At 44.8% G+C, this 26,738-nt stretch overlaps 2 protein-coding genes across 2 annotated transcripts in view; one reads left to right on the plus strand and one right to left on the minus strand.

The window, feature by feature from the left end:
- The first annotated feature begins 2,699 nt into the window (after positions 1-2,699).
- Positions 2,700-5,121, plus strand: LOC115146052 (insulinoma-associated protein 2-like). Its single transcript, XM_029687824.2, has one exon. The coding sequence runs from the start codon at positions 2,841-2,843 to the stop codon at positions 4,494-4,496; it is 1,656 nt and encodes a 551-aa protein (XP_029543684.2). The 5' UTR covers positions 2,700-2,840; the 3' UTR covers positions 4,497-5,121.
- A 164-nt stretch (positions 5,122-5,285) lies between these two features.
- LOC115146051 (ral GTPase-activating protein subunit alpha-1-like) overlaps positions 5,286-26,738 on the minus strand; it is a 76,773-nt gene continuing 55,320 nt past the window's right edge. The window contains 4 exon segments of the mRNA XM_065004163.1: positions 5,286-9,033; positions 12,493-12,617; positions 22,289-22,416; positions 23,139-23,297. Coding sequence (XP_064860235.1) covers positions 8,882-9,033; positions 12,493-12,617; positions 22,289-22,416; positions 23,139-23,297 — 564 coding nt within the window. The 3' untranslated portion in view covers positions 5,286-8,881.

Below are 26,738 nucleotides of genomic sequence, written 5' to 3' on the forward strand. Positions count from 1 at the left end.
TGAGGCTGGAGCTGTCCGTCTCCCGCGGTGCTGAAACACCACCGCACCACGCACTAACAAGAGAGCCGACCCTGAATCCAACACACACACTTAAACATCATATAATGCTTAGTAGTACGAGGTCCCCAACATCGATTAAATAAAAACAAAGAGCATAAGAAAAAATGCATATTATTATAAGGACTAAGCGATTATAGGCTACTGTGACCACATGCCAGGCTGTAGTCCAGTAATACTTTAAAACGGATGAAAAAGAAAAATCAATAAATTCATTTTCAGCAGTCTGTGGGATTAGAGGAAGGCATTGATCACACAGATGACATCTCAATAATCTGACATCGGGGCTAATCTTTTCAAAGCCGTAAGTCTATCTAGCAAAAAGAAACGTTCAAAAATCCGGCCAAGGTCGAAACAAATTTTGTTTACATTTTGACAATGAAAAATATTTCAAAAGTTCAATTTCTGAACGAAGTAGCATAGGCCTATGAGTGCCATGAACAAATAGTGTTGTAAATGTTTCCCTAATGTTGATTAGATTTCTTTCATTAAACAAGGCGTAGGCTATGCATGACATAGCCTGCTAAAATAGACTAGAATAAATAATGCAAGCGTAGGCCCACAATTAAAATATATTAGATGTTTTTAATAATACTTGGTGCAAAGCCTAATTGTGATTTCCACTGAATTCGCATTGGATGTTATAACACTCTGTACAGAGACACCTCTTAATTCCCCAGGTGGCCCTTGTCAAGCGCACGTCAAAAGGAAGTGCCGGTTCTCACGCTCATCCGCTTTGATTAATTTCCAGGGACGCCCCCTAACCACGAACCAACTCGGCACAACATATTGTAAACCACCAGGGCCAGAGCGATACGCTCCCCCGGGATAAAAATGTATTTGCTTCTCTGATCTCTTATCTGCGTTCCCAGCTTCGCAAGGAGGGCAGGAGAAACGTAAATGTCCTCTTTCCCGCTGGCAGGTTATCGGTGGGTTGGGTCTCCGCCACCAATTATCTTCTCTTGTCAGTGCCGTGAGCATCACTAACCTTCTGCAGCGGAGATAGCGCGTTGGTCTCACTAGGGAAAACGGACACGGAGATATTCTGTTAGATATTCCCATCGATAACGCAACAAAGAGAGAACAGATAGGGTGCTAATGAAAAAAGCAATGGCACATCTAATTATCTTATGACTTTAACTGATAAAATAGCCTACAGGTTTATATAGGCTGGTTCTGAATGCTGACAAATTAGGATGGCCATCTGTAAAAGCACAGTAGACCTAAAGGCTGAATAAATGAACATGAAGGACAGGCCTAACGATGAACGTAGGTATACTTACCATCTTAGGCACTACCTAGGCTATATCATTCTGATAAGGGGATCTGTTTGAATCAAAACCATCTGCATTCAGGCGACAGATTAAAAGGTGCGGAGAGATAACATCTGTGTTTTATTGTTGATAGGCCTAATTGGGCTCCTCCAATCCGTGTCACTGTACCCAGTTTTAATGACAGTTGGTAAAATCACGCACACATGTAAAACATGAAGATGTCTGTCAAGGAGACGTATATAGGCTACTCAAGGGGAGCATTCGTACGTCTAGTGGATGTTTCTGTAACATTGTTGGCATAGGTTAGGTCCTACTAATGGCTGTTGAAAGATTGCATCTGGAAGAGCTGCCTCTCAAATTAAACGGCTGAATCGCGCGGTTACATTCGTTACTGCGCGCACAGCTTGCAGCCCCACAAAACAAATGAGAAAGCAGGTAAAGTGCATCAAATGGACAGATTAAGACAACAGACTTTTCATAAATGCTATAAATTACGCGGCATGCCAACAGAACAGAAAACCAAAACAATCATGTCATCTTAATTGCTAGTCGCTTATCAACAGCAGGATAATTCAAATCCGAATAAAGAATTCCCAGAAAGGTTAGGCGCGTGAGGAAGCAAATCATTCATTCATTACGCACTTTGCTTGGAGAGAGGGAGTCACTCTATTATAATCAACATGATTTAGGAAATAAACGACCTATCCTTGTTGTATTTGTGACATAATATTAATATTAGTCATATGCAATGACATTATTAGGATTAAACAAACATTTTATGGGCTATTTTTCATTGTCATTTTCAACAATATTTGATCAATTTCTGGAGGTCAGTCTGCTTTTTCGTGCATTTGGCTAGTTTATTAAACACATGCTGTCCATAAAGGACATTAATTAATGTATTTGCAGAAACTTGACTGTCTACGAGATAGTATATAGTATTACGCATCTCTGTATCACAGAGAAAACATTGAAAAATCACAAAACATATCGTAATTGCATGGTCAGTTTTTTTTTATTCTTATACATTGACATTAGTAATGTAATATGGATAGCGTAACATTTAAGGTTTTAGGACATCTTCTGATTCGATCTTGCAAATCGTGAATCACTAGACAAGTTGTAACGTTATTGATGGGTTATTAAGAAGAACATGGTAAACCAATGGGATGATACAATGTTAAGTGTGTAACTGATTTATAATAATCCACTCCACATTAGTAATGTCTTTGTAACTGGATCGTCTCTTAAACGCTCGAGCGTCGCCCACTCCACTGTCCGTGCTGATTGGACAGGGCTTGGCCACAAACGGTGACTTCACAAAAAAAGAGAAGGCGACCCCAAAGATAAAAAACAAGCCACGCTCATCGATGTGGCAGTGTCCTCCGTCCCTTCCACCTGTCAGTAGTCACCTCGCCCGCGCGCCTATCAGAAAGCGACCGCGAGCGCTCCTTCACCAGTAACGGCACTTCAAAGTTGACCCGGGAACCGTTCCGTTCCAGCGTTAAGATGCCCAGAGGATTTTTAGTGAAGAGGAATAAACGCGGCTCAGCGGCTTCTTACAGAACTCGTAATGACAACGAACTGCCAAAAGTGGACATGCCTGTGCATACACCGGAGGAGCGAACTGGGGTGCCAAATGCGTGCCCAATTGTGCTGTTATCCGAGGATGGTACATTTGGAGAGCCATGGACCAGCGACCCGGCTGAAGCGGATCAGGTTCAGCTGCCGGAGAGCGCAGGCAAGGTGGAGATCAGGGAGGACTTTGGGAAATACCCCCTACACTATCCCCTCACTGAATCGGACCATGACGGGTCTCCTGGCCGGGCTGACCTCTCCTATAGCCCGATAAAACCAGTTGGCACCGAGCTGGAAAAATCTTTCTTCGACCGGTGTATGAGTTCACCAACCGTGACAGAGACGTTCGCGATGAGCACGCCCGTGTCCTCAATAGAGAGACTTCTACTAAATCACGCGCCCTTTGGACACTCTGATATGAAATTCGACCCACCTGTGCACCTCTACCCATCTCTCCATCATGCTATGAAACGCACGTACATGGAGCCGGAGCGAAAGACCAAGCCAACATCCAAAAAGCCAAAAGTGATCAGGAAGCTCAGTTTAGAGGATGAAATCTCCACCTCACCAGTGCTTGGGCTGAGAATTAAGAAGGAGACCCCTGAATTTAAAGCAGCAACAGCATCTTCTGGTAATAAGAAACCGTTGGGAGAATTCATCTGCCAGCTCTGCAAAGAGGAATATCCTGACCCTTTCTCCCTCGCGCAACACAAGTGCTCCAGGATTGTGCGCATAGAGTACCGCTGTCCCGAGTGCGACAAAGTTTTCAGCTGTCCTGCCAACCTGGCCTCTCATCGCAGGTGGCATAAGCCTCGTCCGGTTACCAACGGAGAGGCACAGAGCGCAAAAAAGTCACAACCAGAGGCACAGTTGCACGAGAGGACATCCGTGGAAGGGAAAGAGAATGCGAGCGAGTTGAGAGTTAACAATCAGCACCACGTCTCTCCGGACAGCTCCATTTGTCAGCGGTCCATCACGGTGGACAGCTCCCACAGACAAGAGCAGGTACTCAGAAGGGCACAGGAGAGCCCGCCGCCCTTCGATCCGCGCTACCGGGTCACAGAGAAAAGCATTGACCTGCACATCAGAGCGGGTGACAGCTCAAGCACAATGCATTGTCCGGAGACTGACGTTGCCTCTCCCTTCTTACAGAACTCCGGGACAGTTGAGGAGATTTACGAATGTCGCTATTGCAGCAAGAAGTTCCGAAGACAAGCGTATCTGAGGAAACATCTTGCAGCGCACGAGACAATCAAAGTCTCGCCATATAACCAGATAGAGAGTGGGCAAATCACGTTTCCCTGTCACTTGTGTGGTGCCCATTTCCCATCCGCTGAAATTCGGGACAAGCACAGAGTTTGGCATGCAATGAGAGACGACATTCTAATGAATCCAGGGAAGATTGCGGGTAGACCAGAATTAATAAGACCAGACCTCACACAGGGAGATCAACAGATATTCACCTGTAAGCACTGCCCCTCTACCTTCTTCAGTTCTCCTGGGCTCACGAGGCATATCAACAAGTCTCACCCTACAGAGAACCGACAGGTGATGCTGCTACAGATGGCAGTCCGGCCCGGCTGCTAGTAGCCTAGTCTACTGTAACACTGTAACCCATGAGCAACAAGTGGATTCATTCATTACTACATATGAAAGTATGAATGCATTTTCTTTGTACTACATGTGATTGTATTGTAACTTATTATACTACCTGATCAGGTCAAAAACATTAGCCTATTTTCATCACAAGATAGTATTTTTTTGTTTGTTTGCAATGACAGATGAGCCTACAGCCCACTAGGACCACATTTTAACACTTGCTTTTGGCCTATATTCACTAATGTACATTATTGATTGATTTACAGTGTAATGATTGTTGAAACATTTAACAGTGAAAATGGGTATATAAAATGTTTTAAATAGTCAAGAGCTGTCATTTTAAGCATGTAATGAAAATAAGAGGTTGATCCTGTGAATGGGCCATCTGAAGAGTACCAGACCTCACCACCTTTATGTTAATGTAGTTCCTATGGAAATTGAATGTGCTTGTTCAGTATAGTTGTGGAATTGATTTCTAAACCAGCAAGGCTATCAAGATGTATTTTCCTACAGAAAATCAAGCTTACCTGTTAGAGTATAAAACTGTTTTAGTGAGTTTAAAAGTGTATTTATTCTATAAAATGTAATTGCTCAATAAATTCCTTCATGGTGACGATGGTTACAATTACATTGTATTTTGATATGTAGCCTAGGGAACATGGAGAAAAAAATACGTACTTTGATTGTCAATAAACACAAGTCTGTGTGCATACTAATGATGGCTACTATACAGTATTTGATGAGATTTTCACAAGAGCTATTCCAATAACAAGCAGGTGGTAAGAATACTTTTTATTGTCAAATTCCATTGCACACCCACTCTCTTTCTGGACAGCCATTACAAACGTATAGATACAAGTATGCCAATACCATTTCATTTTGTGTGATTGTGTGTGCGCGCGTGTGTGTGTAGATGTTATACCAACACATGCAGTTAGTAGGCTTACTGGCATCATGCAGTATTTGGTCAGTAGTAACATACAGTATAACTCCATAAATGAGCAAGTCATTTTTTAAAAACTTTACAGTATGTACACGTTTCAGTCCCGTCTGAGTGTAGGGAGAGAGCAAACCAATCTTATCCAATCTCCTCAGCTTTAAGTAAGGATGCAGCATGATTTCCTCACTCTCTCTGGCAAGTTTTTAGTTCTCATCCTTGGTCATCTTATAATAATAATAAGTATCGGAACGGACTTCAAGCTCATATATTCAAACGTAACACAAAAATAACATGGATTTGACCTTAGACATGGCAGCAGTTTTTAAAAGATATTACAACCAAAAAGGTAAAAAAAATATATTTACAATCCCTTTCCTCTCTAGCAGAGAACCTATAGCTGAAAGCAAATAACGATAAAGTATAACAAAAAATAATAGCAGTATTCAAAGATAAAACTGCAGTGTTTGCTCTGTTAGTGCCGTAAAGTTGGACACAGTTGGCAACTGGAGTGACAAAGGGGTGGGTCGTTCTTGAATTGCAGTGGGATTTGCCTCCCTTGCCTTCGCAACCACGAAACACACTTTAAAATGACAAAAAGTTACACATCATACATGTTTTTGTTTATAGGGAACAGTTTATCAATACTAAAACAATGTAAGTCCTTTATACTGCAAAACGTTATGTTTATGCATTGTTTAAAGTACTAATGATAAGCAAATGGGCTTTTTCCAGTAGTGATGTAGAGTTGTATTGACATGTTTTGGGGATTTAGTGATCGATTATTTTGAATACTAGATAGTGAACAAAAGTATTTAATAGATTGTATAGATCAGGGATAGGCAACTCCAGTCCTCGGGGGCTGGAGTGCTGTCACACTTTTCCCCCCATCCCTATATCTAACATCTGATTAAACTAATTGCATTCTAAACTGAAGATCATGATTCTTTGATTAATGGAGTTAGGGGTGGGGGCAAAAGTGTGACACCAATCAGGCCCCCGAGGACTGGAGTTGCCCATCCCGGGTATAGATCAATAAAAACAGGCTATTTAAAAAGAAACTGTCCATCAGTTTTATGTCATTGGTGTTACCGCCTTGAAAATCACTCATTGCAAAGATATACAAGGACCTTGAGCATTCCCTCCAGTGGCAAACTTATCAGGGAGGGGTCTGTATTAAAGAAAATGTTTAGCTAATCACACCCTTTAAGTACGTCATACATTTGAGGATTTCATTGATCATTTGGTGTTTAAATCCAACAGGTGTTACTCAATTTAAATGAAGGGAAATTACATTGTGAGCAAAATTAGTAATCATATCACTTTAGTAAATTATTTATATTTTTAATGACTTTACAAGAAAATCCTCAACCTAAAATGTCTCAGTGTTACTACTCCTACAGGTGGCACAATGCTATCATAATGGTAAACATGATTTAAAGTCATTAAGCTGCCATATTAGCTGATTTAGACAGGAAGATGTACCCAAATACATGTAAATAAAAAAATATAAAAAATTACCCCCCCCCCCCCCCCAAACGCCATCGTAACTCAAGAACGACCCAGGTACAGGTGTTGTTGGAGAAGCAGGCCAGGGTGGAAGACCCTGATGAAGACCTGCTACAATACATGAAGGGGACAGTAAGAGAAGTGTTCACGACAAATAGCCCATTAGCTTGCTCTGAAGCCCACCTGCAGAGACCCTAGCTGGAGTTTCAGAAGAACCCAAATAAATAACAGTGGTGTCAAACTCATTTTGCCCCAGGGACGGCATTCGTTCTTCAACGAGGTCCAGAGGGCCACACTGAAAATGTTTTATATTCCCTCGAAGTCCAAATTTGCAAAAAATAGACAACAGTCTTGCTAATTGTTTCGATACTTCCTGACTGTCTAGATTTAATTTAGGTGATTATTGGCGAGCTGGACAGTGAAGAAATGGTATATGGTTGTTTAAGCTCCTATACAGTACATACTGTGTTAATACCAATACTTTACAGGAGGGAATGTCTCCATATCATAGGAGATGGTCCTCTTTCATTTGTGTTGTTGCACAGACAGACACACAAACCTTAACAGCAATGAGCTTTTTCTAGCTGTGGACAAAGCTACAGTACAGTGTTGTATAGGCCAACTTCAGCAGGCAAGCTTTGTGATGACGTCCGAGGCAGAAGACCTCTTATATGAAACACAAGCAGAAGATCTGATCACACATCCAACCGTTGGTCTACGTATCTTAAAGTTAATAAGACATCTAGTTTTTTTTTTGGCAGCTATATTCAAATCTGTACACAGACCAGGTATGGTCCTCAACACTACACACCTTAAATATGTATTCTCATATATATAATATAGTCATCATAAGTGAAAAAAGGGCTGGTTCAATACAACACATTGTATATGAACAAAACTAAATCATCAGTAACATTCTTTATCAGGTGAAAAACAATTTTACAATCTCGATTAAAAAAAATACGTGACCCTCAAAAGAACAACAGTAGTGTGAACTCAGTCGCACGTTTAGCGTGAAAACCAAAACCAAAATGTAAGTGCTTCACTTTAACTAAACAATTTCCACGTCAGAATTCTAGAAACAAACTTTTCCAACTTCAAAACGTTCATCTCATCTTTGAACACTGGCTGACATTGCTTCAGTCCAAGCATAAAGAAAGTGAAAACTCCTGTATATACAGAATATAGTACAAATATATATATACATTTGTCTCACGGTGGACACAGTGACCAAATATGACAAATTAGCTTTTCTTACTTTGTGTTTCTTTGTTCTTTCTTACAAACTCTTACAATCCCTTTCCTAGTGGGTGCAGAGTCAGGTGCCCAGAGAGCAGGGAGGACAGGATATTAGCCACTCTGCTCAGCTACAACAGCAGAGAAAGACCACACTATAGTTCATCATCTCAGTCTAATATCAAGTGATTTCAACCATCAACAATGCTACTTACAATGAACACACATCTCTCATGTTGCCTTTATGCATTCTGTACAAAACCAACCGATGCTGCTTCTTTTATATATCTAAGTATATTATATTTTGTGTAAAGTTGAGGTGGTAGTGAGCATAGTTAGCTAACCTTGCCCAGGGGACTTGTTTATTCTGTTGGAGGCCCTGCTACCACAAGCTGAGTCCTGGGGAACCCTGGGCTGGCCCCTGAGGGTCTGGCTCTGTTGAAGGCCTTATCCTGCATCTTGGAAGGGTGGTGGCAGTAGGGTTGATGCTGATTCTGACCCTGCAGGGCAGGCGTGTCCATGTCCATATAGTGGGGGTACATAACATGCGATGCAGCACTGTTAGCAGGTAAAGGCTGGTAGTTGCAGTGCAGTCCTAGCTATACAGTACAGAGAGTCAGTCGGTTTGTCTGAAGGCTGTGACCTCATGCAGGGCGTTGCATGGAGGACGATCAGCGGAGGGAAAGTCCGATCAGGTCTTATTGGCCGAGCCGGAGGAGCGTCGGAGCTTCATGGACATGCGGCTCTTGCTAGTACGAGGGGACATTGGCGAGGCTAACTGGTCGGCCCCGTCTAGTTGCACTGCTGCTGGACTTTCTCCCTCCTGACTCTCGAGGCATGAGCCTGTGGAAGGAGAGAGGGAGGGATGAAGGATAGGGGAAGAAACAGAGGGAGGGAAGGAGAGCACAGGTATTAGAGTCCTGCCCAGCCAACCCACTACATTCAATAATAAAACAGCAATGCTGAAGGCCCCCCCCCCCCCCCAATACTACTGGATCTTACTCCTCCAGTCTACACCCTGCCTTTCTGGGGTTAGTCCCCAGCTCATATTAGCCTTAGTCTAAGGAAAGCGAGGGGAAAGTCAGTACATGCACTTCAATTTCTACTATAGTGGTAGAGGTGTTATATCTCTTTTAAAATCATTGTTTTGACTTGTGTTTTAGTGACTGTATTATACAGAGAATACAGTCAGCTCTTTTTTAACCGTGATTAATCAAAGCATCAATGTGCATGAAATGAATCCAAACAACTATGGTGGTAATATTAAAACACAGGGATATGACACCTAGACCGTCAGAGAACAATGCACAGGACACTAAAGAAGAAGGAAACAGGGTAAGAAGGAACAAGAAAAAAAGGTACTTTGCCGTGTTCATGTTTCAGCGTACCATTCACAGCTAGCATGAAAGACCTTCCGTTTCAAGCCTTTGCCCTTTACCTTGCCGAGCCCAATGTTTTCTACTGGAGTTTTGGGAAGGAGCAGAAATATCAAGCTCTCTTTGGTGGGGAAGATGAAGAGAAGCCACAAAGCCACAGGGGAGAGAGGGGAGGAGAAGAAAGTAGAAGAGGAGACAACAGGACAACGGAGGTCAGTAGAGGTGAATTGGAAAATGGGTAAGGAGAGGAAAAGGGAAGAGGAAGTAATGAAGCAGTTTGAAGGAGTAGGCAGGGAAGGAGCGGTACAGCGGGGTAGAGCAAGCAAGGAAAGGATTGGAAAAACGCAAAAAGAAGAAGACAAAGACCACAGGAGAGAGAAAAGATAAGAGGTGTGAGCAGAGGGGGAATCAATAGAAGGTGCACAGAGAACAAAGACAGCAGAAGCACCACCTAAACATCATCAAACACACACACGTTTGACTGGCGCATTAATGCAATGATTACACTTACTTACCAACGTTTATGCTGTTTAAATATTGATCTTCAGGGCCAGCCATCTTCAATGGCTACATAACGTGTGTGCGTCTGTCAGTCCATGAGTAAAGAGAGCAACTGTACTGTGCTCTGACTGGGCTCATAAAACAGACTTGACTGCCTAACATTTACTGAACACATGTAAAGAGGTAAAGAAGCAGAGCTCCAGTAAATTCATGCTCAGGAACACACAGAGGAAGATGGTGGTTAGAATCAAACACAGGATTCAGAGTGGGAGTGATGAGGAACAGAGGACAACGTGAGAAAAGGCCTGTTATGGTGGAAGCATGCAAGGTCTGAGGTTCAACGTTAAAGTTAAGACACTCATCTGACAACATGATGGAGAAGAAACAAGAAACGGGGAACGATTGAAATCAGCAGATTTGGTCAGTGGAGAGAGAGAGACAGATAGGTATGGGTGCTCATAACATTGTTACACGTGAATCAGAAGGGAGCGGGGGTTTCCAGGAGTCTTACCTTTAGATATACACAAGTGATAGATTATGATCTAAAGGGGGAAACATAAAGGGAAAAAAAACAAAACAAAAAAAATGGAAAAAAGGGAGAAAAAAAATAAAAAAACAAAGAAACAAAACAGAAATATGATCATTTGGGGTTAAGAGGAACAGAGTCCATCGTGGACTGGTGTTATCAACACAAAGGCAAGAATTAAGGCAAGGTTTTAGGGCTGAAAGATACTCATCACATTCTGTACTAGGAGGCTAATGTTTGCTGAAGCACAGGTCAATGACATAATTACATTACCATAATATTATTGGGGTATTTTTCAGCCACAAAACATGCTTATGTTTCTCACTGTGCGGAACAAAAACCATGTACAATACACATGCATCTTTTTACAAATGAAAGGGTCACAAATTCAAACTGTCAAAAAGCAACGTCATGGACAGATTGAAAATCTTTAGGGATTTTTGAAAAAATTCTAGATTGTATTTATTTTACTCTCTTAATGTAAGCTACTGCTTTTAATAAGCACACACCTTCTTACATCTGTGACTAACATTAGAAAGAAGAGGACAGAGAGAACTGCTCTGTGTCACAGTAGAATGCTCTCCTTTAAGATTGGATATAAGGACAAGTCTTCCGGGTGACTGACCCTTTCATTTCCGGCATGCATGTGATGTAGCCTGTCGCCACAGAGCAGAGACAATGAAGCTGGAGAGAGAATCAATGTGATGTAGCCTGTCGCCACAGAGCAGAGACAATGAAGCTGGAGAGAGAATCAATGTGATGTAGCCTGTCGCCACAGAGCAGAGACAATGAAGCTGGAGAGAGAATCAATGTGATGTAGCCTGTCGCCACAGAGCAGAGACAATGAAGCTGGAGAGAGAATCAATGTGATGTAGCCTGTCGCCACAGAGCAGAGACAATGAAGCTGGAGCCTGTCGCCACAGAGCAGAGACAATGAAGCTGGAGAGAGAATCAATGTGATGTAGCCTGTCGCCACAGAGCAGAGACAATGAAGCTGGAGAGAGAATCAATGTGATGTTGGACCATGAGACCAGGTGTGTCAGCCAAACAAGCCCAGGTCCTGGCAGAGCACTTATCACTCCATGAGGGGCCCTAACTGGGGAGGGAGAGAGAGCACTACGCTATGGAGGGGTGTGAGACGTAGCTAACTGCTCCATATGCGTGTGTGTGTGTGTGGGGGGGGGTCTATCCAGGGGAAACACAGTGTGCATTGTTACAAGAATACAGAAAGAAATGACAGGTGCATCGACAGAACTAGTGCGGTGAAGGTTATTGCAGTAAGTGAAGGAGGTTTTTAACGCCAATACCTCCTAACTCATAACTACACAGACGAATTTGCGGATCATTTCTCAAACAGGCCAAACTTCTCTACTGCTAACTGAGATTACAAGAGTACTTAAGTAAAAACACTTTAATATGTATATTTTTCACAACTTTTACTTCACTACATTCCAAAAAAAAATAATGTACTTTTTACTCCATACATTTTCCCTGACAACCCAAAAGTACTCGTTACATTTTGAATGCTTAGGAGGACAGGAAAATGGTACAATTCACACACTTGTAAATTATGTCTGAGTGTTGGAGAGTGTCCCTGGCTATCCGTAAAATAAAACAAAAAAAACACGGAAATTATGCCGACTGGTTCGCTTAATATACGTAATCGAAAATTATTTATACTTTCACTTTTGATGCTTAAGCATATTCAAAACCAAATACTTTAAGACTTTTATTCAAGTAGTATTTTACTGGGTGACTCACTTTTACTTCAGTCATTTTCTATTAAGGTATCTTTACTTTTACTGCAGTATGACATTTGGGTACTTTTTCCACCACTGGTTGCAGTATATGAAAGATGGACTGTGATGGGCTACAGACCGAGTAGAGAGAGTGGCATACCGGGGTCTGAGAGGTGGTGGTGGTAGGGGGCGGGGCAGAAGACCCTCGCTGCGTAGTCCTCGAAGGTGGTTGGCTCCAGGTGGTGCTGGACGATGGTCTCCAGGTAACGGGCTCTCTCCTCGTAGCTGGTCCACAGGTCAAGGGTGAAATGTCATTCAGTATGGAAGACATTAGGGCACAGGACCTCTCTCTCAAAAGGGAGGTACAATCTTATAGAAAATGTGAAACTGACCAGGAGGAAAACATAACGAGGTTGGCAATAATGCCCTTCGGGACTGCATTACCTGTGCAGCATTGTACCCACATACTTATTCGACAGAGTTGTGATCAAATCTCCCCCTCTCTTCCCGTGTGTGTGAACCAAATAAGTCTCCCTAATCAGAGACTCTCTGGTCATAATGACAACCATCCACTGCCATTAGAAGCTCCAAGGTAAAATGAGACGAAAGACACAACCATCTCCGTCCAACCCATACTATCAAAAGTGTGTTAGGAACCCAACATCGGCTTTTCAATATCATGACATTTGGCAACAGTGGCCTTTTTACTGTCTCTATTATCCAGTTAGGTAAAAATGATGATATTCTGTTAATGGATAAGATTGGATTAGTTAGGATGTTGCATATGGCTTTCCCACATGAATATGGCAGGCAGAGGGGCTAGAGAGAAGTGGAGAGAGAGGGAGGTAAAGACAACCAGAGAGAAAGAGAGAACATGGGAGAGAGAGGGCATGTGACAGAGAGAGACAGAAAGGGTGAGGACCTTCTCCTGCTGGAGTGAGGAAGGGGAGAGGATATTTTGGGAGCAGCCGAGTGTTTCACTGCGCAGGGTGAGGAGCCACCTGGCAAACGCTGACACAAGGAACAGCAGCAAAACATTGTTAAACGGTAACACACACACAGTTTGACATCTAACATGGTAAAGTGTGATAGGCTGCACAGCAGGGGGAGGACAGCACTCCAGTGGATCTGCCACCTGCCTTTTCCCAGCACCCCACTTCCTGCTCACAGTTAAAGCTATCAAAGATGCCGCTCAGGGCTGTGAGAAGGCCTTGGAGCATGGTGTGTGTTCTGTGTGAGTGCCTGTGTGTGTCACAATAATAATGAAGGGACAAGTTAATGCAGCCAGCAGCCACCAGATGAGATGTCAACACCTCACCTCTTCATGCCACTTAAGAGAGAAAGACGCCCCACGCGGCTCCAACACAACACGTCACTCTGACACTAGGGCACATGAACACTGGGAGGAAAACAACACAACCAATCACCACTCTGGATGGATGTCTGAGATGGAGGGAAAATGCAGATTCTGCAACACAGTGCTTCATCAAGTCAACAGGTTTTCTACAGTTCCACTCCAATGAAATGAAAAACATAGTGTGTGTGTGTCAATTGGGTCTTGATATCAGTGCATCATCCTGATTCATTCAACGACACCCAGGCAGGTTACTGTATGAAGTACGTTCCAACCCAGTAGCAGAGCCTGTGTTTCTTAGGACACATGCCTGTCTGAGTGTATAGTATCAGTACTGTACATAACCCTCATTCACTGCACACACGTTACAGTGTGAAGTACTGCGTTGGGGGACCTGTATGTAGGTAGCCCAACATGCATTGTCGGACAACAGTAGCTGTGGCTGACCTCAGTTTTGAGAGGAGGAGCGAGCCATAGAAGCGACACTGCTGCGTTATTTAATGGTAATCATTTCAGCCTCCTTGTCTCCTCTTCGCCTGTCCCTGCTCTGCGTGTGTCCGCCAACTCACCCTGGTGTTGCGTCACTAATGCCACCCTGTCACCACGACAACTAATCCTCTGCACTGTTGACTTGGAGATGCTCTTTTGTGTCTTAAAAAAAAAAAAACAACGAGGTGAAGAGAAAAACAGATTTTTGCATTACACATCTTTCAACCATCAAACATGCCCTAGCCGGCTACAAATATACTGTAATTGAATTTGATGGGCATTACTTTTAACAGCTTGTTAAAGAAGAAAAGTGTCTTTAGAGAATGTGTATGGTTCTCTCTCCAGCCTTCCAGTCTCTCGAGAGGGGAGTGGAGCAGGAGAGGAGAGAGGGGGAAAAGAAAGGGGCTTTTGTGTATCACCAGAAACTCATTTTCCCTGTGGATGAAAGGCAAAAAGGCAACAAGGGAAAAATGCACCCCCCCCCCCTACCGAGCTTGTCATTGTCACCGCGCTCAACTCCCGGCTCTCGGAGGAAAGAGGACAAATTGCCAGTGAAGAGACACCAGAAGCGAGCTTGTTAGCACATTATCAGTGGTGGAGAGTGTGTGTGCGCGCGCGTGGAGGAGGGTGTGTGTGTGTGTGTGTGTGTGTGTGTGTGTGTGGGGGGGCTACAGGAACAGTTCCCTGGCGTTGTTAATTCAGCACACAGAACATGCTGCTGCTGATAGCCTCCAAATTGATCACTTTTTGTTGTTGTTGTGCCCTGCCTCCCTCCCCCTCTGTTATGAAGGAGTGAGTGTGCCAGGAGGAGAGAGCTGCCAGCCTCCCCAGAGCACTGTGTTGCTCTAAACAAGCCGCTGCTCTCCTCTCCACTCCATTTGGAGATTCAGGGCCAAGAGCGTCGGTCTCTCCACTGAGCAGAGCAGAGCAGCACTCCAATCACTGACCTGCTACACAGAGAGAACTCAGGCCCATCACTGACCTGCTACACAGAGAGAACTCAGGCTCATCACTGACCTGCTACACAGAGAGAACTCAGGCTCATCACTGACCTGCTACACAGAGAACTCAGGCCCATCACTGACCTGCTACACAGAGAGAACTCAGGCCCATCACTGACCTGCTACACAGAAAGAACTCAGGCTCATCACTGACCTGCTACACAGAGAGAACAGGCTCATCACTGACCTGCTACACAGAGAGAACTCAGGCCCATCACTGACCTGCTACAAACCTCAGAGCTCACACACAAAAAAGCAGAATCCAAAAAATACACTTCATCTGTAAAAAGAAGAGGAGTCGGGAGAAATGACCCATCAGTTAATGCAGACAATACGCATGAGCTGTACAGAGGGCACATATCAGACTTTCGTGCCCAATGAGTCAAATAGCTAACATTGAATTGTTTTAACGCGGCACTATTCCAAACCGTATGGACCCGAGAGGGGAGAGGTGTACGCCTAGCTAGGGGACCGAACTGACACCTACAGGGTGTCAGACACACACCAGCTGAGAGAGGACTTTTTAAATTGTACACTTGCTCATTCCTCCTCTCACACCACATCTAGCTCTATTATTTTAACCTAACAGTCCTCAGTGGGGTGTTGCACTGCTGGCATCTTCAGAAAGAAAATGCATGCAGAATGTGGAGAGCCCACTGCTCTATTGTGAGACGAGAGCATAGCTACAGAAAGAGAGAGGACACATTTCCCAATGTCTCAGTGACTGTCCCTCTACACTGCCTCAATACAGCTCTGCAATGTGCCAGCCAGGCCACTGGGGCCCCACTACAATAGGAGAGACAATATGGACATGATCATCAAGCCAGTTTAGAACGCACATTACTACATTCAACATCGACTGACAATTAGGCTCATTGACTGAAGCATCCCGAACAGTAAAACGGCCCAACAATAGGGTTTTGGTGAAGGTCGGGGTTAATGACACTACATTTCCTCTGGGCTCTGGTCAAAAGTAGTGTACTATATAGGGTATGCCATTTTGGACGTAGCTCCGGTACTTTGAAATAACCACAGACACCTGCGTGACTAGCGTTAGTCATCGGACCAGCGACTACAAGAATCCTAGGACTCCACTGCTTATCTCACAGCACCAGAATGACCAAATTGAATGATGGTAAAAAAATAATAATATGGGGTAGCAGAAATGGGCCCAACATCAGTGATTCTGACTGGCAGCGTTCGATTAGCTACCTGCTTTATTCTGCGCTACAGGGCAATGGTAGAGAGAATAGAGCAGAAAGAAAGAAAAAACATCACAGAAATAATTTAATTTGAGGACTTTTACAGACTATGATTACAGAAATCTGTGTGTGCCCTGAAGTGCAGGGTAATCGGTTTATTCCCCCATCTGATGGCTGTGATATCGAAGCCCTAACAGTGATTTTATTACTGGGAGGAGGACGGAGGGAGCTGCGGCTGGCTGCCATAGCCCTTCCTTGTCATTACAGCCAATGCACCCCTCGCTCCATCCCCAGCCACCAGATGAGAGGAGAGATAGCCCAGCTAATGCTTCTCCGCCTGGGGCCACACAGACATAGATCTGGGGCCCTCTGGAGTCAGATCCACTCCTATTAATCTCCTACCAAACCCAATTGGAGGCCTGGCCTGCCTGTGAAATATTGCTCGCGGACCTGACCTGCAGCCCTGATTTATCTGTCGCCCGTTCTGCCCCTTTCGCTCCACCCCGTCCGATGGCGAGACGGTGCTCACCGCTCGCGCCGTGTGCCTGATTATGTAACATTTAAAGGCACAGAGGGAGTGTTAATGTTATCCCGGGCATGAACAAATGCATATACACGCACGTACCTGGAAATTATGATTCATGAATTGCAGAAAGCGGGGCAGTTTACATGCTTTTCTGTCAATTGTTTTCCCCCCTGGACTGTGCTCTGTATGTAGGAGACTCAGTTATAAATCGTTTTATACAGCCAATACATGTATGTATTCTATTAATTTGAACTGTACAGCCATAGATCAGATGATACATTTCCTTATTATAGTGCAGTTCTCTATTGGTTTAAAAACACATTCCTAAAGGATGCAACAGTGAGGACTCAACGCAGTCACATTAACCTTTTGAATTATTTTTGTTGTTGAGGATTGAAAGCAACTAAGAGGAGAAGTGTGCTCTTAAAAAGCCCGTCTTTATAATGATCTAGGACAGTCAGCTCTATAGTAGCAACAACAGCTCTGGGTGAAGACTGGTTCTGTTCTGATGTGGTTCTAGTGTGTTTATCCAGGCAGCTGGTGGTCTTGGGCCTAGATGGGTCACAGGTAGTTTGCATTGATTCAGGCTGTGGGCTACCAGTCAGACAGCTCATCTACGAGCATACAGCATGCAACTGACCCGTGGCCAACACACACACACACACCTCATCTCGGCGCCTGTAGCCAACCTGCGGCGAATCCTAAACACCTTGTCAGAGAGCCCGCTCTCCACATCCGTGCCTCCGAGCCCCCCGAGGGGTTAGCTTGTTTACCCACTTTCCCCAACAAGGAGGGGGGCTGAAAGAACAAACCTTCTTATAAAAACAATCCCCATTATGCCTCTAGCTTATGTGTGAGCACAGTTCTGATGCTGAGGCACGAAAGAGACAACACAACAACATAGCTGGAAAACCAGAAAATGATTAACTAGGAGATAAAACAACAAGGTTGAAGACGTTCCATAAACACTGACTGATATCAACTGTATAAATAGTACGGCATTAAGAAAATAATTATGCATAGGAAAATAATAATGTGCTCATGGATGCATCTTGATATATAATTTCACATTAGAATGCAATTAGATCGATAACCAGATCTACTTCTTATCTAAATTCAATTGGCTGACAATGTACGAGAGATATATCTGAATTAGTGTACAGATTATGTTGTCTGTGCTAAATGAATAAATAAGTAGATTTCCATGCAGCCAGTCATCATCACAGAGGTCAGGAGGACAGAGCAGCTAGGGTCAAAGCCAGTCAGAAAATAAACAAAACCGGAGAAGAGGAGTGGGAGAAAGCGATTAGTTGTGACCCCGCCTATGTTTCTTTATTTACTCCCCCCTTTTATACTTCGACAGGAAACAATTAGCGAGTAGCTAACCGCCTCCCCCATCACACACACAGTCCAGCAGGCCGCAGTGCTACTGGGACACAATGGGGCCCATTGTGGGAGCTAGCTGTGTGTGGCTGCGCTGCTCGTTAGGCGTTTGGCTGGGCCTGGTTGTGTGTGGGGGAGAGTGAAGGGACAAAAGGAGCCCAAGCCCAAAGCTTTCATCAGCTCGGTTGCCTTTGGAAAAGGCAGAGTCAGAGCAAAGGGAGGAAGGCACTGACCCAACGCTCCCTCTATCCCACCACTATCACGATCCACCATATGCTGACCCCAGCAGCAGGGCAGTGATTGCTGCCAATCAGAATCCAGTGTGTGTGTGTGTGTGTGTGTGTGTGTGTGTGGCTGTCCCTACCGTCATACTCTCACTGGCTCGCACACAAACCACTGGACTGGCAGGGCCAATGGGGAAGCCGCTTAGCAACTCTCCTCTCTCCCCTCCTCCTCCACAACCAACATTGTCTCCCCGGCTCCACAATCGGCCACTGACAGATGGAAGATGGCCGTGGCTCACAGTTACATTTTAGTCTGCCTTCCAAACAGCTTGACAGTCCCCTATTCTCCTAAACACACATACCAGATAGGCAAAAACAGAGGGAGACCAGAGGCTGTGTTGTTGAACGTTATCAAGGGGCCTTACCTCGGACAGACCACATGGTCCACCGGCTGTAGAGGTGGTCTAGAGGGGAGATGGTCGAGCCCCTGGCCCTACGGCCAGAGAGGTCAACCTAGCTCTAATCACACCCAAACATTCAAAAAACTAACCAACCAGCGTGGTCACATGGTTTGCCGCGCCGCTCAGGCATATGGTTAACTTATCCTGTGCAATGCGAGCTAACAACTTTCCAAGCCGGTACGCTAAAAGCATTTTATCACACTGCCCCCAAACACACTGGGAGGGAGTGCATTTGTGTGTGTGTGAGAGACTGCCACAGAACAGATCTCCAAACTGGCTGTTTGAATGACCCTTGGATTACTCTTAGCGATGTAGCAACAAAAGCCTGATATCTGCGATAGGATAGAGGCCTGGGTTATGCTGCCTGTGTTACCCTGAGCCTCTCTCTGGCTGCGTTTGCCCAGTAGCTCCATGACGTGCCATGATTCGCAGCGCTGCCTGACGCCAGGTACTGTAGCAGCTATCTGCTATTTGAGTCCACCAGACATTAAGACCAGCAGCAGAGAAAGGGGGCCATTTTTTCCCTTCCAAGCACTGATTTCACAGTCATGGCAAATGAGGGATCAGTGAGTGGAGGCAGATGGACGAGCCCCGGGGCCAAGAGCATGAACTGAAACTTAGTGTGGAGGAGAGCGGGGTCGACGGGCACGTGCAGGAGGAGGGGAGAAGAGGCAGAGGAGAGAGAGAAAAAAAGAGGTAAAGGGATAGATGGCGGACAGAGAGTGTTCGCAACATCTGAAACCACAACTCAAACAAAAAGGCGCTGCTCCGTTCAGTAAAAGGTACGCAGAGGACGAAGAGGAGAAGAATAAGAGGAGAAAAGGCTCTTTTGATGTGGTTTCACAAAGCAAGGCGGTCGGCAGGCGGGCAGCCTCTGGAGGAGATAAAGAACCCAGTGTTCTCCTTTATGAACAGGATCACTTAGCCGCTCCGGGGTTGGGCACCGCTGCACTCCAGGGGGAGTGTGGGGGAACTAACCTACGTCACACCATCACTACAAGCTCCAGTTTGCTGCTGTAACACAGTTTGACCTGATTTCAAGTCCACTCACAGAGATCATACATTATTAAATAGGGACTCAATATGTAATTCTATGAGTCCACTATTCAATAGTATATCGGTCGAGTCTTCAATTTCCAATCCGCGCACCCTGTTTCCTAATCGAAAAGGAAAATTACAGCACTGAACGCTAAATTTGTTCCATAAAACAAAACAAGGACTCATTCCAGAACACAGGAAAATAACCAATCATCCTTAGAGGAAGACAGGAAATCCTTTTCTCCAGTGGATTTCACTAACAACGCCATTACAATCATCATAATCAATCATGTTGTTTGGTCACATTGTACAAGAACCATCAGTCAGAGGTGGTGGTGTGGGGGGTGTTGTTGCAGAACCATTGTACACCTACTGTTGAGGAATGAAAGGAGAGAATAGCCCGCCCACCCACCCTCCCACCGACCGTTTACTGGCTGTGCTCTGCTGCTCTATCAACAGGTAACTAAGTACTGCTCAGTGTCACAGTGTTGCTGGTCCAGTGGGGCCACTCAATTTTTTCTGCCTCAGTGCTCCCTAAAAGCCCCTCAGTGGAAGGCATTTAGAGAACATCTCCCTTAACACGAAAGCAGCAACCGCGGGCGCACACACACACAGGCTTAAAACATCGCTATGAATCATCCCTTACACAGACTACAATTAGCTGCCTGCTGAAAGACCAGATCTCTCTGTCCCCCTCACTCACACATTTCATCAAAAGAGTAAGAAAACCTGAAGTAAAAAGAAAATTTTAAAAAAGAGTGGAAAGAAACAAAACAAAGAGGGTCTGGAGGCAGATAGAGAGATAGTCTGGAAAGACATCCGTCGATAATGACAGATTACTGTAATTCTGGCTGTCAGGCCCATCGACCGGTGCAACTCACGCCAATCAATAGCCCAGTCCAGTATCGAGCCCTGCTCTGCCCCCCCCCCCACACACACGGGTGAGATTGCTGCGAGCAGTCTCAAGCCGAGCCAAACAATCATTCGCTCCGAGGACATGGCAGATGCGAATGGCTTTTCACCCCCTTATTTTTTGCTTTGTTTTCGAGCAGTATTATCCTTTTTTGAAAAGAGGAGAGCTTGAAAAGAGGGGATAGAGGGTTGAGATATTTAGAGGTGGGGATTGAAGCATGCGAGCTTGAGTGGTCAACATAGTAGCACTTTCCAGGGAGGAATAAAATAAATGACAAATGGGGAAGAAAGTATAGGTGAAATTACACATTCACTTCAGTACCTAGAAGCAAACTGGACTGGAGGGCAAAGTGGTACTTGGTTATAGATTTGAGTTTATTTCTACATGGCATAGAAACTGCTGGAGGCTTTTCCTATTGAGTCAAGGTATAATATACTGAAGCATTAACGTTCATGCTGACATTACATACATTGTTACAGCGATATTATTATTGGACAATATTGAAACTTTTTGGCAAAAATATGCTACTATTCAAAAGGATCAACATTAGTGATGGACTGAGTTTAAAAGCCATGTTATTAGTGATGGACTGAGTTTAAAAGCCATGTTATTAGTGATGGACTGAGTTTAAAAGCCATGTTATTAGTGATGGATTGAGTTTAAAAGCCATGTTATTAGTGAGAAGAAAGAGGAGAGGCCACGCGAAAGAAACTGCTACTGAAGCATTTCATTATTGGAAAACATTGAAACAATTGGGCAAAAATTAAGCTACGTAATCACCCCAAAAATGTGCCATTCAAAGGGATCAAGTAAAATTAATGTTTTTAAGAGTAGCCATGATATTGACACTGGGGTGAGTCAAAGTAGAGGAGGCAAAATAGACTACCAAACCACTACCAAACCATTTCAAAAGCAAATTTGCTCTGAATCATCGTTAGGAGACGATGGGCAATGATCAGAGGCTCCTGCGGTCTATTGGAGAAAAATGCTGTCACCTCTTTGCACCAAGCAGAATGTGAAGCTCTACATGTTGAAAATACAGTGCAGAAGGGGATGAGACATCGATAATTATCGAGCGAGAGAGACGCAGTGCAGTCTCTTTAGCTCTCAGTGCAGTCAGGAGCTGGTCTGTCTGTCAACCTATTTCCTTTGCCCGTCGCTACAGCAAGTTGACACACACACACTACTGATTTCCCTTGCTAGTGAAAAATTACAAGCTCAACAAACACGTTAACGTGCACTAGCCACAGGCGAGGATAGGCGTAACAGATCACGCAGTGTATTGTGGTTTTATCTCCCCCCTACAGGCAGTGTGCTGGACGGCTGGGGTAGGCAGAGTCAGGGTAGAGAGATGGGGAAGGATACAAGTTCTGGTAGAGGGGGATGAGGGATTTTAGAGCCCTGCTGGCATTGAGGGCTGTAGCCCGGACCATGGTGGGAAGGATCTTCTCATCCACTATGGCTCCATCAAACAGCGGCCCGAAAAATGGGACCTAGAGGGGGGATGGGATATAGTGAGAAAGAGGGACGAAGACAGGGCAAGAGAAAACAACTATGGAAGTTACCATTGATTAGATAAAGCAAAAACGATATAAGAAACTTTATAAACCAATAACAGTAAATAGTGGTCTTCATCTATCAGATCCCAGGGAATGCAACGTTCATTTGATAAAATAACATAAAAGCACTTTATGGCTGATTTCGTTTCAGTGCCAGAATTGACTTTCATGAAAGCCAGACCTCTTTTTTGTCCTTATCTGGCCATCTTTCCACATTTCCCCAGACTCTGAAGGGACAGACCCATCTTCTAGCCATATCCATACCACAATTTAATTCTAAGAATCCTGTTGACCCGATTAGTCCGGACATAACTGAGCAGGAAGCAGGAGTGCCGCGAGACATTATATATATATATATAAAAAAAATCGAACACTGCAGCAGGAATAGCTGTTATTGTCCATTGTCATTTTTCAGACCAAAGACATTTGTATTTTTTTGCTTTTAACCCAACCCCCCATGAGAAACACAGAGAGAGTTTGGAAGCCAGGGTCAGTCAAGATGCAGTGCCCCTGGAGCAATTTAACAGTTAATTAAGTGCCTTGCTCAAGGGCAATGACAGGAAATGGAATCTAGGATACCTTAATGTTTAATGTGATGAAGAAAACATCTACAGACATTGGAGTTTCGGGTGGATGTGGGACAGATCTGAACCCACCTCTGGCTTCTTGAGGATATGGATGCTGTACATGTGGTTCTTCATGGGGTAGATGATGATGAGGACGTCTCCAAACTCCGTGGGGATGATGCCTCTCCTGTAGTCTCGGGAGTGCTCCGACCACACGATGTGCACCTCGTCATTCCCAAGATGGCGTAGCTAGGAGGACATAGGTGAGAGGAGGAGAGGGGAAGAGGAGAGAGCAACAAGGTGAGTGTCCCCGTCTAGTCAATGTCAACGTTTTCAAAAATAGTGTTCAAGTTCATGTAATTCATGCACATGGCAGAGGACAATTGGATGCAGTCACACTTTAAGTGAGAGCCTGGAGCTTGGCATCCCCGATGAATGTCAAATCTTAGGCCGTCTTTGTCTGATACTCATTCTCTCAGGGCCCCCTATTCAAAAAGCATCTCAGAGTAGGAGTGCTGATCTAGGATCAGTTTCCGCCCCCTGTTCATATAATCTTTTTCATTATGTTCTAAAAAGCAACTCTGAATACAGTGTCTAAGGCTCCTTCATTCATCCAGGATCTGCTAACATATTGTGTCCTGTGTGGGGCAGGCAGAGAGGTCGCTGGATGCCTAAGACTCATCGATCATTAACCTTGAAGAGTGACAGGAGCCGCCCCCCGCCACTTTAGACCACTCCATCTTCTCACATTCACTCAATCTTTCCAACGTTTTCTCCAGCTTACCGTTCACTCAATCACTGAGGGCCACAGTGTGTTCACTAGGTACAAAAACGGCCAAAAACAGGAGGGACTACATGGACTTATCTAATAAGAAAAGCTCATAAAATGTTTGTTGTTGCGTGCCCTAATGAACATGACCCTGGCCTGTATAGCACCTTGTTCTCATCCTCTGCTCTCAATAAATAGGAAACTCTTTTTCCTCCCAGCAATTCATAAAATGTAATCCTCATCCATTGCAGAGCAGATCGCTGTTAGCTGCTGCATGAAACATCTCCCTCTTCACATATCACATCAGCAGTCCTCATTCATAAATCTTAAGACCCAGAGGGTGTGGATGTATTCTCAGCCTTCAACCTTTGATATGCCTGTCACTGTCTGTGGGGAGATGGGGGAACGGTACTAGCCAAACAACAAACAAATAAATATGCGGGGCTGGAGTGTGTATGTGTGTGAGACTGACTGTGTGTGTGTGTGTGCGCGAGCGCCTGCTGGCCGCTCTCTTGCTGGCTGAGCTGACACGCTTTAGTGTCTGGTTAACATGGTTTAGTGTCTAGCTGCAGATTGCTCTGTTGGATAGCATCTCCTCCAGCCTCTCCAAATCCAATCAGTTGCTGAGGAGTCATGATATGAGTTTAACCAGGGGGACAGCAACGGCCAGATCTAATTTGGCTACATTATGGCCATGTGCAGCGTGGACCGCCGGGTGAAGGAGGAGCAGGAGCGAGAGCTACGCTCCAGGCCCCTCACTATGACAGACATGTTATGGGTCCAAAATGGCACCCTATTCCCTATATAGTGCACTACTGGGCTCTGGTCGAAAGTAGTGCACTACATAGGAAACGGGTCGCAATTTGGGACAAACAGGGGGTTTGGGGGGGCCCCACCACCCAAACATACACTACATGACCAAAAGTATGTGGACACCTGCTCATCGAATACTTCATTCCAAATGATGTCCATTAATAGGGAGTTGGTCCCCCCTTTTCTGACATAACAGCTTCCACTCTGCTGGGAAGGCTTTCCACTAGATGTTGAAACATTGCTGCGGGGATTTACTTCCATTCAGTCACAAGAGTATTAGTGAAGTCAGGCACTGATGTTGGGCAACTAGGCCTGGTTCGAGGTCGGCGTTCCAATTCATCTCAAAGGTGTTTGATGGTTGAGGTCTGGGCTCTGTGCAGGCCAGTCAAGTTCTTCCACAACGATCTCGACAAACCATTTCTGTATGGACATCGCTTTGTGCACTGGGGCATTGTCATGCTGAAACAGGAAAGGGCTTTCCCCAAACTGTTGCCACAAATTTGGAAGCACAGAATCGTCTAGAATGCTGTAGCATCATTGTATGCTGTAGCGTTAAAATGTCCCTTCACTGGAACTAAGGGGCCTAGCCCGAACCATTAAAAACAACCACAAACCATTATTCCTCTTCCACCAAACTTTACAGTTGGCACTATGCTTTGGGGTAGGTAGCATACACCTGGCATCCCAATAACCCAGATTTGTTCATCGCACTGCCAGATGAAGAGTGATTCATCACTTCAGAGATCGTTTTTCACTGCTCCAGAGCCCAATGGCGGCGGCCTTTACACCATTCCAGCCGATGCTTGGCATTGCGCATCTTAGGCTTGTGTGAGGCTGCTTGGCCACGGAAGCCAATTTCATGAAGCTCCCGACAAACAGTTATTGTGCTGACGTTGCTTCCAGAGGCAGTTTGGAACTCTGTAGTGAGTGTTGCAACAGAGGACAGACGATTTTGAATGTCACACGGCGGTGACATTCTGTGAGCTTGTGTGGCCTACCACTTCATGGTTGTGCCGTTGTTGCTCCTAGGCGTTATCACTTCACAATAAAAGCACTTACAGTTGAAAGGGCAGCTCTAGCAGGGCAGACATTTGACGAACTAACTTGTGGGAAAGGTGGCATCGTATGACGGTGCCACGTTGAAAGTCACTGAGCTCTTCAGTAAGGCCATTCTACTTCCAATGTTTGTCAATGGAGATTGCATGGCGGTGTGCTCGATTTGTCTGAAATAGACAAATCTACTAATTTGAAAGGGTGTCACATACTTCTGGCCATGTAGTGTACAAACCTTGCTTTGCTGCCATACATACCCACCTAAATTGCAGCAACGAATTATGAGTAGAGCGGTGAGGACTGGTGCAGTACATGAAGACAGACAGGCGTTTTGGGGGCTGGAGGATGGAATGAGCGATTTGAGCAATGAAATGGGAGGCTCTTATGTGAGATACGGTGGTTAGAATTGTCCTTCATTTTAGGGTCATACCTTAAGAGGTCATCTGACGGACTGGATGCATGTTAGTTCACATTATCAGCAGTGTGAGTGAGGAACCAGACAGTGCTCACAGGAAGCAAGCAATCAGTAGTGTTTCAGGTCGTTATTCAACCCCTCAAATCAGACTGTGATAAAAGACACTCCTCTCTCTAAACCGCTCATCTAAGCTGCTGCAGAACAAAGGGAAGAAAATTTAAAAACTCACAGCTAACGATCCATCTGCTTAGTACAGGTCATTATACACCACAATGTTCCTCTGGTACAATCCCAATCCTCTCATCTACTATACTCAATATGAAAACACTGCAGCTATGCGTGTGTATTATTGGCCATCACTGTAAACCAATTAGAACGCCCCCCCCCCCCATGAACGTCTTTCTCAGGTCAAACCAAGTTCCTCCCAAAACACACACACCCCATTTCAATATTCCCCTCCTGTCGGTCTGCGTTCATTAATGAGTCTGTTGTTGGTATTAGCAGCACCTTAGTGTCTGGCCAGGGCTGTGTGTGTAATGCCAGTGTTGAAGACGAATGGCTAGGGGAAGTGAGGGGACAGCTCTAAGAGATACTTCATTGTTCATCCTGCATCGCCGCGGACATCTATGGCTACAGGCTG

The sequence above is a fragment of the Oncorhynchus nerka genome, linkage group LG18 (genome assembly GCF_034236695.1).
Source record: "Oncorhynchus nerka isolate Pitt River linkage group LG18, Oner_Uvic_2.0, whole genome shotgun sequence".
NCBI classification, from domain to species: Eukaryota; Metazoa; Chordata; class Actinopteri; order Salmoniformes; family Salmonidae; genus Oncorhynchus; species Oncorhynchus nerka.